The sequence below is a fragment of the Rhamphochromis sp. 'chilingali' genome (assembly GCF_963969265.1).
Source record: "Rhamphochromis sp. 'chilingali' genome assembly, chromosome: 4".
NCBI classification, from domain to species: domain Eukaryota; kingdom Metazoa; phylum Chordata; class Actinopteri; order Cichliformes; family Cichlidae; genus Rhamphochromis; species Rhamphochromis sp. 'chilingali'.
This window is the reverse complement of record NC_137948.1, coordinates 8,485,098-8,500,738: the sequence shown is the minus strand read 5'-3', so window position 1 is coordinate 8,500,738 and position 15,641 is coordinate 8,485,098. Positions and strand designations below refer to the sequence as shown.

Genomic DNA, 15,641 nt, shown 5'->3' with positions numbered 1-15,641 from the left:
AATTAAAATTACTACATATCCATTATTTGTTTTAGTATATGTTTATATGCCAGTCACCTGTTTTTAGGTATTTACACAATCATATTAAAAGTATGCAAGCTGCTTTTTCAAATCATGTATGCTTTCTTTTTTCAATTAACATGTCTATCAACATTAAACGTGCATAAAACGTCTCTGTATGTGTGCCCACACAGTTTGGACTTTGTGCCAAAGCGTGCTTAAATAGATAGCGGCCTTTCATCTGATAACAGCCAATGATCTGTTTACTTGTGAATGAAAAATAACTGAGTGTGCGCCATTTGTCTACAGGCTTAATTTTACTGCACTTTAAAGGCATTTGTGTAGACATTCAAAAGTATGGATGGTAGTTCAGTAAACTTAGAAGATGTTTTCAGCATTATTTATCCCCTTTTTTTTTTTTATTTGCAACTATTTGCAGTGACTGTTACCATCTAATTATCATGATTTTATTATTTTGTGTATCATTTTAAAACTACTCGTTCAGTTTTGATGGAGCAGCTGTTTAATCCTGTTAAGGCTAGTGTATCATATTTGATACATTTTAGCTCTACATCATTAGCATGATTTTGTTTCCCTGAAATACCTGATGTACACTGTCAGAAACGTGCAGTGCTACACAAATGCCAAATGATACAAATTAAAACTCACATACGCAAATTTATATTAATTTATTGTTTAATTTTGTAAAACAGTTTCCCCCTTTCCCTTTTTGACATATTCTACTTACAAAATAAACGTTTCCAGTGACAAACCAAAAATGTTTCTTTCGTGTTTAATGCGTAAACAGTTAACAACTATTGCTTTAATCCTCATCATCATTTGACTCCCTGTGAAGCCTTAAAAAAAATGTGTGTGTTGCTATTTGATCCCAACTTTTTCCTCTGTGAAATAAACATCTGTAAAAACGTACTTTAAGAATTTTAAAAACATGAGTGTAAAATGATTGTTGAGCATATTCACGTCAGTGACCATTTCACTGATAATGATTCATCAAATTTTAGCTTTTAATTGCAGCAAAAGCGAAGGTTGTTTGGTCTTTCCTCACATGTAAAAGGTGAGAGGACAGCCTGACGCTCAATGTTTTTTCAGGTTTTATTGCTCTGAATCCCACACAACAGGAGGACAGTGTGCTGAGGTCAGATAGTAGAGTTTCTTAGGGTTTATAAATGACCGGTCTTAAAGGAACCAGAGAAGTAATTTACACGTATGCTCCACCTCCTAACGGTCAAAACCTACATGAAAACGAGAGATTTGAAGTTAGACTTGCAGCTGACAGAGATAGACAAGAGAGAGGAGGGAGAGATAGCAGGCAAGCAATGACGAAAAGGAGGCAGTTCTCTGTGGCCTGTTTGCACTGAGTGGACTGTAACTGGGATGAGAGGCCTGGTGAGCTGGAGTCTGACTTCCTGTTAGCTGAGGGTGAGGTGGGCATGTAAAAAAATAAATAAATACAGAAGTATCCAAAAGAAAAGAGAAACTTTCCTGTTCTTGTTACACCTGTTGCCATATCAGACTGCTTGATGGCTGTTACCCAGGCTGTGCTCCCTTCCTTCAGCTCCTTCTCCAACCTCTCTCACTCCACTGACAATATGAAAGTAAGTAGCATGTTCACTTCAAATATTTGATTCTTTTAGCGAAATATAGTGACTCACCTTTCATGTAGTGTGACCATTTAATATTTATGTGTCTGCTTTTACTACAAAAGTGACGGAATAATGCTCAAAATTAAACTGCTACCAAAATGACTTGTAAGTTTTTTTGTTTGTTCTAAAGGGCTCTAAAAATATACTGCATACAGTTTCAAGATGAAGTTAAATGAAATCTTATTTACACTTGGTAGCTTTTTGTAAAATTTTGCTGTTGTTCCAATTGAGTTCACTTATTGTATTGTGGATTGTGCTGCTTTATATGAAAAAGCAATGAAATCACAATGTAAAGAAAGTCTGCAGGGAGCAAAACTGTTGGCTTAATAAATAATTTATTGAATATCTTTAATGATAGCTTTGGATTTGTATTAGAATAATACACGTGTGTGAGAGCCACCAGCATCTATTACCACAGTGGGCAGAAATTAATGCATTTTTTTTGTTATTTCTGGCAATCTGAAAATTTTTTTTTACTATTATGTGAAAGAAACTAAACTAAATTAAATCAGTAATAAAGAACAGTGACTTTGCAAAGTCTGAAAGTTTTACAATTGAATAACAGTCATTAATAATTCAAATTTGTAACAGAACAGAGTGGAAATGTCCATAAAGATAGAAGTATGTTGAGACGGAAGCTGTTCTTTTTATACAGAACTAAAAATAATATTGTTGAAGTTCAAAAATACTCTACACTTGAGGATTTGTGGCTTTGCAGATCCATTGTGATCTACAAATTGTAATGTACATGTGATAACAGAAGTCTGTCTGCACATAGAAAAACTGAGACATATTATTGAAATTGCACATAGTTTTCTCAAACCATCTCACAGTGGTTATTACGCAACAGTTTTACTGGTCTGGTCCGTTTTAAATCAGATTAGGCGCTTTGTGGCCCTAAGCAAGAAGCTTGACTCACTGGTGCAAATGCTAAGAAAATCTACTCATTCGATGAAATTCAGCTGAATTTATTATGGGCTTATATTATTATTTGGTTATTCTGAGGTAAACAAAATAAGTAATCTAGTTTGTTTGTATATTTGGAAAATACCCTCTGTGAACATTTAAGGATGTTCTTGGTTTTCATGATCTTAAAATTCTCTCCAACAGGTGTGTAAGTCAGATGGGTCTCTCCCTTTGGACTCCCCAAGCACTAAACTGTCACCAAAGAGCTCTGAGCAACTGCAGGTCTCTGAACAAATGGCAGAGGAGCTCCTGGATGATGACAGCCAAGCATCATGGGACATTGAGTTTCTGCTGTCAGAGTGGCGCAGCCCTTCCCCCGACCCTAGCCCCTCTCTCAACAACAGCAACCAACTGCTTCCGCAGTTTGACCCAAACACTGCATACCAAGAGACGAGTGTGCTTAAGGACCCATCAGGACAGGAGAGTCTACAGATGAACAGCGGCAGCCTCATGGCTGAGCTCATGTCCCTTGCTGAAACCACCACAGTCCAGCCAGAGCTGTACCAGCGTAGTTTTAATGACGATCAAACAGGTCGAACTTTATTTTCTAATGTGCATAATGTAAATCAGTTTGACTTCTCCCAAGGAGGAAGTGTTGAAAGACACAGCAGAGGAAGCCTCAGTAAGGTTGCATCATGGGACTTCAACCCCTACTATCACCACCACCACCAACAGCAACAGCCTCCCGTGGTGGCCATCCCTGAAAACAGGTTCATCCGACCTCAGCCTGTGACTCCTGACCCTCGACACTACCGCTACTTGCCCCACTTTAACCACACTGCCAGCCTTTACTGTGACTACAACCACAGCCAGGGGCATTTGCCCCTGCACCAGCAGCCTCTGCTGGTTGGACAACAGGTGCCCCCTAGTGGGTTGGAAGGGAAGCGTGGCAGAAGAGCTACGGGGAAAAAGAGACCAGCCATCCACAGCTGTGAATACCCCGGCTGCAGCAAGACCTACACCAAGAGCTCGCACCTCAAGGCTCACCTCCGCACCCACACAGGTAACCAACAACAGAAACAACTGATCTTAACTCATGGTTTAAATGATGCTTTTTTAAAAAACTGCTATCTGCTTTATTATCTTTTATCAGGTGAAAAGCCTTACCACTGTTCATGGGAGGGCTGCAGCTGGAAATTTGCCCGCTCGGATGAGCTGACACGTCACTACCGCAAGCACACGGGTCAGAAACCGTACCAGTGTATGCTCTGTCAGAGAGCCTTCTCTCGCTCAGACCACCTGGCTCTGCACATGAAGAGACACAACTAACGCTCTCGCATATACACAAATCTACACCTCTGCCATTATAGGACATTTTAATTAAAAAGTAGACAAATTTTGTCTGAATGTAGGACCTCAAAAGTCATCTGGTGTAGATGTTTTTGGTATATTTACAAAACAAATGAGATAGGTCTAACTCAAAATCTAATTGAAAACCCTTCAGCTTCAGAAATGATTGATATCCGTCACTTAAAGAGTGACCATTAGTAATTGCTGAAGCACTGGTAATTAGAGAAGTACTCCACAGAAAAAAGATGGAGCAGGGGACTTGCTGCAGGCACTGTAGCAAGTTTATCTCCTTTGTCTCTCTCTATTACACATATTTTATCTCAAAGAAGCCAGCTTTACCATGACTGGCTGCTCGTGTGGGGCTTTTGTGCTAAGATGACCGTTTTAGAGATATCTACCTCTGTGACATCGTACAAAAGAACTTGTAGAAACTGAAAGTCTGACACCTGAACATTTAGCTGATAGGATTACTCACACGTACACTGACCTCAATACGTGAAACCTTAGCCTTATTTAACATGAGCATCCACCATTGTTGACAGACAATATTAGATAGACAGATAATATTGGGTACCCTTTAACCATCACATCTACATATCTGAGCACAACAATTACCATATACCTTAAATCAAAGTCCTAACTTAACCTGGCAGCATGTCAACCAGAAGAAGACAACCTTTGTAAAATAAGCATGTCTAAAGCTATAAGAGCCGCTTTTACAAACACTGTACACACTGTGGGTTTACAGACAGTGGACTTAAACACTAACAAAAGACCTAAAAGTGTTTGTAGCATTGGTTACAAGATGACACAACAGTGTATCCAGAACTCACAGCTTACGAAGAAAGCCACGAGTGCTTATTAGCCATGCTTAATTATGTCAGCACTGAGATGATATAGTCATCTCAAATTCTGTTCCCCTTACAGGCAAAGCAAGATGAAGTACTGATATTTGGCAGATTTTGGCCAAGTGCAAATATCAATGTTTAATTTTATTTTTTTAATTCCCCCTTTTTGTGCAAGGGAAAGAAAGAATACTGCACTGCAGTATGATTTTATGTCCTTACAAAGTATCTGATAACTATAAATCTATTACACTGGGTTCTATACAGTTTAAAAGGACCACAAAACTGATGTGACACAACAGTTAAACATCATGCAGTCAGAAAGAGAAACACTGACCCATACCCATGAGCTGGTGTGTCCAAAATGGTAATAGAAATATGACTTAAATTATATGTGAAGCAAACTAATATTGGTTTATTTTTTTAAAACATATTTTTATTTAAAAATAAGCATTTGCTAAAGCTGTAAATAATCAGTATTTTTCTGAGCTCTCTATTGTCATTAAAAAATAAGCAACATATTTATTGTCACGATCTTTTACAACAGCAGAAGATACTATATTATTTGTAAAATATTTTTGTTTCAAAAGAGCGTTGTTAGCATTGTTGTGTTAAGAATTTTTAAGATGTTTTAATTCCAACAATAAAGACTTTTAATTCTGTAAAACTGTTGGTCAGTCGAGCCTGATTTAAAAATAAATAAATAAAAAATAAATACAAATAAATCACAAAACCATAAAGCTGGGACTTCAAAATTATTGAGAAATACTATGATATTTGTCAGCAATGATATATATATTTTTTTGTTTAATGGTTTATTAGTTACTTTACTACTCTTTTTGCACAACAGGCCACGATTTATGTCCTTGTCAGTACTGCAAAACTGCATTTTTCAGTCATTAGTACATCAAACTGGACCCTCCAGTGGGCTGAATGTTTTATACCCCTGCCCTTAAATATTGTTTGCTTTACAGCAAGATTAGGAAGAATTGTCCGTTTCAAGTCATTTGGGGTTTTCAAAGAAAGTGAAAACACATTTTTCATTTTCCAAGAGAGAGAAAGCACTATGTTTGATATCAGCATTTGACCTCTAGATGTCAGTGTTCTGTTATCACGTCAGTCCTCCAGGCTGCAGGCAGGTATCAGCAGGCTGTAGGCGGCTGTGTCTGCTGTGTTTCTAATCTGGGTAAGGGTGAGGTAAGGATGGGGATCTGCTTATGTAACACAGTGCACTGATTCATCCTGATTATGTCAGATGATGGAGTTCATCATCACATTAAGAAGCTTTGTGGCGGAGGCGTGGCCCCGGGCGCAGCTGCAGGGGAGGAGTGCAGCAGAAGGCTCAACAGGGCGGCGCTGCGAGGCCGGTAAGAACAGCTGATGGTGTTTATGTACTGATGATGGTCTCCCTCCGCTGTGTTTATAGTGAGACGGGGAGGGGCGGCCAGAGGAGAGATCAGCTGGGCTCGTGAGCTGTCAGACTGTACGACTGAGTCAGCTGTCAAAACTCAACACTCAAAGCTTCAATAAATGTGGAAGTTGGCAGTACATACCTGTGTGTGCGTGTGTCTGTGCCTGGTGTATTCCACAAGCTTCCTCTCCCTCCATCTAACAAATATATAGAATGTTGTGTACTGCATACCCTCAGGGAAGACAAACAGACTCACAACCTCACACACTTACCAGCATCTACAACACATGCTTAAGCATACACATTCAGCAATGAATCTGCACTGCTTTGTAAACAAAGTTATAAAAAACCACTGCTGACCTAATGTGATCCACAACAAAGCATTAATATTGACAGTATTTTTAGTTGCATAAAAGATCACAGAGATTCTGAGGCTTTGGTAAAACCTCAAAAAACAAAAACAAACCAAAAAAGAGAGAGGGTTTGGTGCATGAACATATTTTAAAATGAGAGATATTCATTTTAAAATCATTTATTGTAATTGCAAGTTTCCACTCTGTAAATGGATTTAACTTCCAGAGCATGATACTGAAGTGATGTAATTTTGTACAAAAGCCTGTTTGTAACTTTTTATAAACTTACATGGAAATACTAAGTTCTTCGACAGATTCAATAAAATCCACGAAATTCCTCTTTAATAATATGAAAGTCTGACGTACAGTTAATTTAACCCTCATGTTCTGGATTTTCTGGTATGTGAACAGGAACAGTTATATCTTTACCTCTCATGAGACCAGTTATGCAATCATACAAATGTTTTGCAGGAGCCCAACCAAGTCAAGGGTTAGTATTAGAGTTTGATCTGTACTAGCGATTAAGACTGAGCTGCTGCAGCTAGGTCCACTTTGATGTGCTACCATGGCTAAAACTGGGTTCTTAATCCTGCTAATCGGGGACAACATAATGAATGTTGAGCAGAGACGTTAACTAGCTAGTACATGCATCAACACATAAATGCCTTAATCAGAGCCTGAAATATCTACATGAAGTTAATAGTAAATGATGCCTTTTAATCTAAGAGCTAGAAAGTCCTTAAAAGGGACCTAATATGCTCATTTCCAGGTCCATAACTATGTTCTTGGACTCTATTAGGGTAGCTTTGCATGACCAACAGTTCAAAATAAACCTTATTTACCTTGTGCTTGGTCTTGGTGCAGGCCTCCCAGTTTATCATGGTCTACCATAACCTGTTTTGCCTTCCAAAAAACAGAAGGCTTGAACAGCAGGTCGGCGGGGCTTCTGTGCACACAGCCAGAGCTGTGTTCTTGAGATGAGCATTTTGGAGACTACTTGCAGATACACTTAATGCATTATTTGAAATTTTGGTCAGAATGAGGTCAGAAATGAAATGAGCAGAGCCAATGAGAACTACAGAAGCGAAATGATAAGAATTTAGTGATTCCGATTCATTATCGATTCTCTTATTCTCTTTACTTTGATAGTAAACACCATCGCTAAGCAGCATATCAAAGACATTCATGCAAATTAATGACATGTTGTGGGTCAAATGTTTGTTCATGTTGGAGGTATTTCCCCTCTTTATTGTGATCACCATTGGGGTCATTACTCAAAAAAGGTAATATATTGTACAGAACATTTTTCAGGTAGAAATAGAGGCTGCAGCCTGACTGCTCATCTGTTTGTTACCTGTTGAAGTTCAGAGTCTGACTCCTGTGCCGGGGCTGCGCTGGGTTCTTGGCTAGCTTTGTGTTAGCATGCTGTCTGTGTAGATCAGGCTTGGCCAACTCCAGGCCTCGAGGGCCAGTGTCCTGCAAGTTTTAGATCTCACCCTGGGTCTATACACCTGAATCAAATGATTAGCTCATTACCAGGCCTCTGGAGAACTTCAAGACATGTTGAGGAGGTAATTTAGCCATTTAAGTCAAGGACACATCTAAAACCTGCAGGACACCGGTCCTCGAAGCTTAGAGGTTTGGACATCACTGGTGTAGATGCTCGCAGCGAGGTGAAGTTATGTTAGCAGCATAATGTGACTGTTGTGCTTGATGTACTGGATGCAGTTTGCACTTTACTCATCATTTTGTGCAGTAAAAATACAAGTAATGTCCATAAACACTATTTACCTCCTCAGACACACAAACTGAAATCAGCTCAAAGAACCACAAGTGCAACTGGAACTGGAAAGCAGGATCATAGTCAAGCATACTAACAGTTCCAAGGAACTGGACTACTGGAAGCCGATTCTAGATTCCTATGCCTGAAGAAATACAATGAGATATATACACTTACTGGATTGAGACTGAAAGGGTCTCAACCAAGTAGGAGCCCCTGTTAAAAATGAACACCTTCAAGCTCAACTGAAATTTGCAGCTGCCCACATGGACAACAAATAAGACAAAGGTTGAACCATTTGTCCACAAAGACATTAGGTATGTTTCAGAAAGATCAAGGTCAAGCTTTCAAACCTAAAAATGATGCACCAACTAACAAGCTTGGGTGGTGGCATCATCATGCTCTGTAGCTATTTTACTGCCAGTTGTGCTGGTTCATTGCACAAAGTTGATGAAATAATAAAAGAGGAGATCTACCTCCAAATTCTTCAACTTTACCTTAAATCAACAGCTAGAAAGTCAAACTTGGATACAGTTGGATTTTCTAACAGGACAATAATCCCAAACACACATCAAAACTGTCATACCCAATGAGGCAGGCTGGACTCAAAATGCAAGCTAACATGAAGCTTGTGGAATGGCCTTGCCTCCATCCAGATGTGCACCAAGAAACAAACCAATTTAAGTGAACTCTAGAAATTTCGCCAAGAGACAGGTCAAATACCCAACCAGAATTATGCCACAAGCTTGCAGACAGCAACCAAAAAGATTCTGGCCATGGTGCAGCTTGCTAAGGGACACTTAACCAAGTATTCGAAGGAATGTATATGCATAAATTCAAACTTTTTCACCCAAGTTGTGAAAGAACAATTAAATAATTCAAAACCCCAAATTACCATCTCATCCATGCCCATGATAAGTGCATCTAAACTAGTGACCACAGCTGTATTAACATATAAAATATGACCAATATTAAAAAGGCCTCTTTTGGCCTTGACCGTATATCATTACATAATCAAGGGCTCATACACTTACTCACACACTGCCATGCAAATTGCAAGGTGCAACGTAAAGTGTTCTGCCATTGGAATCAAACCACCAACCCTGTCATAAGATGGAAAACCTGCTTTATCACACCGCCCTCAAGCAATCATGATAATTTTAGAGCTAATAATAATAATCTGTTCTTCACTCATACAAAAGATGTTCCACAACATCAGATAAATCACAAATATGTTAGTGATGGTCATGAGGCTCCATCTGCAGTCTATTTTAGTGCAGCGTTCAAGGGAAAGTGATTTGGGATTTAGAGGTTACACGAGGATAGAGGCTCTGGCCTGTAGTGCCCTAAAAGAACAAACAAACTCTGAAACAAATCTGCTTTCTACTTCCATGTTCTACTTCCTCCTTTCATGGTTACATAAGGTTATAGCTAACCCCTTGATTGGAGTGATCTTATCTCTGAGCATGACAAGAGTGTACTAAACAAAGACATTATTATAATGCATGTGACCAGGCCAAGGCTTAAACACCATGTGGCATAAACAATGACGGTAATGTAATGTTTTTCAGTGCATTTGATTCTTTAAGCTTATTCCACCACATTTTTTTTTCTAAATCCCCAATGCCAGGTCATTAATGGAAAAGACTCATTAAATAATTTGATTTGATTGTTTTATATAAAGAAGGATATTTTCTTCCTCCCCACCACCCACATGAACCACAGAAAACAATTTGAATGCTGCAGTGGAAGAAGGTTTACTGAGGACAGAAGCATAATTAAATCCTCCTCTTTCTTGTTGTTTCCCCCCCTAACAAGATACGTCATTTCAGTCACTTATTTAATCAAGTTAAGGAGAGGGAGAAGGAAACAGGGTAGCTTCCAGATAAGCAAGCTCACATCTGGAAGTGCCGACAGTTATATTTTAACAAGAATCAAAATGTAACTTTAGAACTCAAACCAAAAAAAACAAATACTTTCTCTATACCTGTTTTACTTGATTTCCCTCTCACATCTAAATATTGTATACTTCATTAATTGCATTTAATATATTTAATTAAGCTTTTTTCATAGTTTACATCCTTTTATATTGCTTTAAATATTGGGCAGCTTTTAAGGAGTTTGAGTCTTAATGTATTAAGACTCAAAATTATAAACTCCTTAGACAGCTGCTCTAGACTCTATTGCACAGATTCTCATATTAAGCTTCCTTGAAAATGTGCGGTCAGAAGTCAAGAAAAATTGGGACATTTTCAGACACTTAAACACTAAATTGCAGTGTTGGAAAGGTAAAACACATCATCTGAATAGTAACGCTGTCTGAACTCTGCAGTATTTGTATTTTAAATGTTATATTTGTTTTAAATGTTATATACCTATGTAGTATGTGACTTTTGTTGCCATGATGCCAGGTCTCTCTTGGAAATGAGATTTTTAATCTCAATGAGATTTTTACCTGGATAAATAAAGGATTAATAATAATAATAAATAATCAACTGTACTGCTACCCTTCATATCACTAAAATAAACATGTGGAAACATTCTCACATGCAATATACACACAGTATATTATAGAATTAATATTTTAGGATAACTGCTTCTCCAATGAGCATTTTATAAATGGATTTTCTCTGCATTATTAAACCCGCTATTTCAGGCCTCTACAACATCTGTATTTTTTATGAAAAAAATGTAGCATGATTTTGGACTGGTAACTGTCCGTATGGTATATAATATAAGGATTTCTAAACGATGACAAAGTAGTCCCACTCAGTGCGTTTGTTCTCTCTCTCATCGAATTCAGTTTGATTATTTTAAGCCAGTATGAATGTGTGGAATTATTTACTCTTTGTCTGCAGTTACACAACCTCACATAATGAGAATCTTGGCCTGCTGTCCGAGAGCAGGATGAGGATTAGAGCGCTGAAAGCCGCTGCAGCACTGAGACTGTTGAGAGGGACTGCGAGTCCAAATGAATCAAAGGAAAAGCTGGGAGAGGGAAGAGGGAGAAAGACGGAGCGGGGGTGGGGGTTATCCGCCTGATTTGAACTTGAGCATACACACACAGAGTCAAACAAGGCCACAGAACACTCTGTGCACCGGCAGTCAATTACTTTGTACCTTTGTTTTTCAAAGAGCTAATGAGGCTTTGCGTACACATGAATGCATATGCAACAGGGAGGCTTTGCTGACATAATGAGCTGCCTGTTTTTAAATTTTAATGCATGCATTTAGTATGGCAACTCGATAAAACCAGGAGACTCATAATTACAATAAAAATGGCCGCAGCAGAGGCAAAATGATCCTCTTTTAGTCTTTAGACTTTTCATTGACCTGTTACAGTTGTTTCCAACTCCAGGGTAGCTTTGCATGATTCACAGTTTATAATAATCCTTATCTTCCACTGTGCCTCCGTGCAGGTCCCTGGTTTCTGGTCAAACAACAATAAGTTTTGAAACTTAAAACCAACAGTAAAACATTACATGTAAAATAAAAAGGTCACCAGATGAGCTTGTTAAATACAGCATACTTGTTCTTTTGGAGAAATCGGTAACTAAAAGCATCCCAGATTATTTATTCTGCACTTAATGATTGTAATGCAAAACTCTAGTTTTCTCAGAAAGCTTCATATGCCCCTTATTCATTTTTTTTAACATGCTTTTGAAGAGGAAATAAATGTAATTTTTATTAGCTTTTTTTTTTTTAACTGCTTTTACATACTGCTGGTTACTTACAGTATACATAATAGTGTAAATGTGCTAACCAGCTATGTGATTTCAGTTCACTTCAATTTATTTTTATACCCGAATGTCACATGTGGAGGTTAAAAGGGCATCACAGGCATAAAAACATATCAAGCTGACAGACCTTTAAACAAAACTGTTCTCTGCATCTGCCATGTTCCTGAATGGGGACGATTCTTATCAGTACAGTAGTATTATTAAGTTAAAATGGTATTTAAATGTCAGAATAAAAAAGGGATATCTTGAAATTACTGTCAGAGTTTGCTTCCTTAAGATTTTGAGGTAGGCTGTTCTGGAGTATGAGAGCATGAACTGCAAAAGCTAAAGTATTTAGTAGCTTATGATTTGGCAGGGGTCGTCAAACTATAAGATATAAGATGACCCAAGACTATAAGATTTTGTATCGAAGTAAAAGTATTTTAGAATCAATACTGTAAGATTCTGGAAGCCTACACTCTTTGCTAAGAGTGGACATGTGTTACTGGTTTCTAACGCTGACATTTTTATGAGTAAATTTATACTGGTGAACTCTGTGATGCTAGATCAGGTGGTTTACAAGGTTCAAATGAGGACTCAAAATGTTATTACGCGCGTTGATATTTTGCACAATATTTCAGTTACATAATCCCCGGTGCAGAGTGGACACGTCGCCAACGAAGCATGTCCACTGATGCTGGTTGATGTTATGACTTTAATCTTTAGTTCAATACACAGGGACACGGTAAGAGTCATGGTGGATCAGAGCAGGTGTTCAGAGGTGAGTGTGTATGCACACCTACACAGTCTGTGATTATAAACTCTCCTCTTTATTGGAAATTACTTTGTTCTGGCAGACATGAGAGAGTTAAAGCAAATCCATTTGGTACTGAAGAATCCAGCTGTTTTGAAAATGCAGAACACAAAGTGCTGAATTAATTCTAAAGGACACTTAACTTTAGACATTTCTCCAAAAAGCAGTTTACATTACAGATTCTATATCCATCATGACTCTTGTGATGGCAGAGCTGTACCTCAGGCCTACATGGAAATGTACCAATACCTGCTGGGAAGACTACCATGGACTTTGACACTCATGTTCAGCTCCCCTTCTGTGTGAATTATAGTAATGCTTGTGACCCCTTTTATTTCATCTAGAACCACCACCAGGTTTAACATGATATAACATTTCCAGAATCCCTCAGGGGCCAGTTAACATACCAGCATGCAGACTTGCTGCTCTAACAAAGGGAAAGAGTGCTGCACATCCATCATTTAACCTTATTTACAGTTTGCTGCTCATTCAGCTCAATTTTTTTGCTCCAGCCTCCAAAACCTCCACGGTACGTTGCAGCATGCACCCCTGGATCGTATTTGCTCTGTAAAGTTCGTAGAAACATTTCCACAGTCACACTGTTGTCACCAAACCTTTGATGAAAAAACCCCCCAAATAGTGAATTTTAGTTCATGAGTCCACATTTCTCTCAAGCGGGGAACAGCAAACGTGTTACATAATAGGGTGACCGGACCTTGCAAATGGAGTATGGGGCAAAAAGTATGTTTGTTTTTGACAATGCTGGACACATTAGAAATGCTAAGAGGCATTTGACGTGTAAAGGTCATGTTTTATTTGAATGCAACCTTACCAAGTGTTATTAGAAAGCTCGAAGGTAAGATAAAGTTGTTGTCACCATGGCAAAGAAAAGAGCCATCAATGATTGTGCAGTGGGACTGGCTTTATTTCACTTTAACTTAAAGACACACAGGGGCTGCTAAACTCTGAAAGACAAAATAAAGTTGGACGTTAACTAATTAACTTAAAGGTTTAAACTCAGAAAAACAAATCAAACTCACCTCAGCTGTCACCCACTGTGGGAGTGAAAAGAGTGAGTAACAGGAAGCACAGTCCATATATAATGTGTGCCAGTTGAGTTCAATTAAGGTACAAAGAAACTCAGAAACCAATCAGTGATGAGAAAGTCAAGACAGTGAGTGAGGCGTGAGAGAGTGAGGAAATGGGTAAATACAACAAGAAACTTTACTACACTAAGTAAATATAAACACTATTAAAGGAAAGTAAATTTTAGTTTTGTGCAATAATCTTCTTCTAATACTTTTGAAAGTATTTCCACAAAATAAAAATGCCCGAGTTCAATTCCACCATCAGGCCGGGGTCTTTCTGTATGGAGCTGCATGTTCTCCATGTGTTTGCGTGGGCTCTCCCCAGGTCCCCCAGCTTCCTCCCACAGTCCAAAGACATGCACTTAGTGGGGGTAGGTTAATTGGAAACTCTAAATTGCCCATAGGTGTGAATGTCAGTGTGAATGGCTGCCTGTGTATATGTGTTTGCCCTGCGACAGACTCGCGACCTGTCCAGGGTGTACCCTGCTTCTCACCCTAAGACAGGTGGGATAGGCTTCAGCACCCCCCGTGACCCTGAAATAGGATAAACAGAAGCAAATGGATGGATGGATAAAAATGCTGTGAACTCTTTAAGTTGCTATTTTGTTTAGTAATGTCACTGAAGCAATGTGGTGACCTGCATTTTTCCATATTGGACATTGTGCAGATAGTGTACAATGATGGTCTGTCAACCTGCCTGAGAACCATGATAGCATCCTCTCATTAAAGTCATTCAGTGTCTGTCTTCATGCTAAACAGAATGTGGAACATTGTCTCAATATTTGGGACAGTGGGACAAGGGATAAAAAGTGCTGTACAGTCCCACATAAAGTGGAACATCCAGTTGCTGCGTTGCATAATACCCTATGAGAAATAAACACCGCTCAGTTTTTGCATTGATTTTATAGTAAAGGAATACAAGTACTGCTTTTTCATTTACAAAACAGGTCAGCAGCATGAGAAATCTTAAGAAAAATAAATGCATTGCCAGCTGTATGTCTCAGTCCTTCCATATTCAGTCAGTGTATATTACAAAGAAACACAAACACTGACACAACTCCTTGGCCTGACTACCTTGCTTTGATGTGGTATAACAGGACATAGTTCATATTTATGTCTGTGAGAAAACGTCAAAACTAACAATAATTCAGGCCTCTGGCTTGGATGAAATGATGAAATTTGCACAACAGTTCCCATGACTTGATGAGATGTTGTAACATGATGCTTCTTTGTGCCAAATACAGTGAAAAATGATGCTCTCATGGACTGCTCTTTTCCCATTTTACATATCCAACTTTTGCCTTGATTGGACCCTTTGACCAGTCGTTTCTGGCTCTGGGCCGAGTCTTTGACACCCAGCGTAGATCTGCATAAATTAAATGAAAAGTATTGCCTTGTTTAATGGAAACTAAAGAGGCCGACACAGAAAAAGGAGAGGTTCAGTGTGAAGAAGTCCCATGTGCAAGGAGGAAGTATCACTGTGGCACAACGCTTATGGAACAGTGTTCCTTTTTTCTGCAAAAACTCACCCCAACTGAACTTTCAGCATGGCACAGTCCTCACATGCACTTTCTCTGAGTATTATGCAACAGCTTGCTTCCCCATTTACACTAGCTTTCAGGGCACAGTCTCCATAAAGATGTCTTTACATTTTTCATTAACAGGATTAAATAATTTACAGATTAGCTCATAGGTTTAGTATATCTGTGAT

At 38.6% G+C, this 15,641-nt stretch overlaps 1 protein-coding gene across 2 annotated transcripts; it reads left to right on the top strand.

Annotated features, from left to right (window-relative positions):
* Positions 1-1,300: 1,300 nt before the first annotated feature.
* klf1 (Kruppel like factor 1 (erythroid)) lies at positions 1,301-6,649 on the top strand. Of its 2 annotated transcripts, XM_080881508.1 has the most exons (4): positions 1,301-1,616; positions 2,775-3,633; positions 3,724-3,813; positions 6,192-6,649. In XM_080881508.1, exons 1-4 carry the CDS (start codon positions 1,542-1,544, stop codon positions 6,293-6,295), a joined length of 1,128 nt encoding a protein of 375 aa, XP_080737634.1. In that variant the 5' UTR covers positions 1,301-1,541; the 3' UTR covers positions 6,296-6,649. The 2 variants fall into 2 exon arrangements, with proteins under 2 accessions (XP_080737634.1, XP_080737635.1); XM_080881509.1 differs by lacking the exon at positions 6,192-6,649 and having other exon boundaries at positions 3,724-4,179.
* Positions 6,650-15,641: the final 8,992 nt, after the last annotated feature.

Coding starts and splice junctions, on each gene's coding strand:
- klf1 (XM_080881508.1), top strand. CDS start 1,542: ATGGCTGTTACCCAGGCTGTGCTCCCTTCCTTCAGCTCCTTCTCCAAC. Junction 3,634..3,723: donor TCACCTCCGCACCCACACAG/GTAACCAACAAC, acceptor ATCTTTTATCAG/GTGAAAAGCCTTACCACTGT. Junction 3,814..6,191: donor TCACTACCGCAAGCACACGG/GTCAGAAACCGT, acceptor CTGTGTTTATAG/TGAGACGGGGAGGGGCGGCC.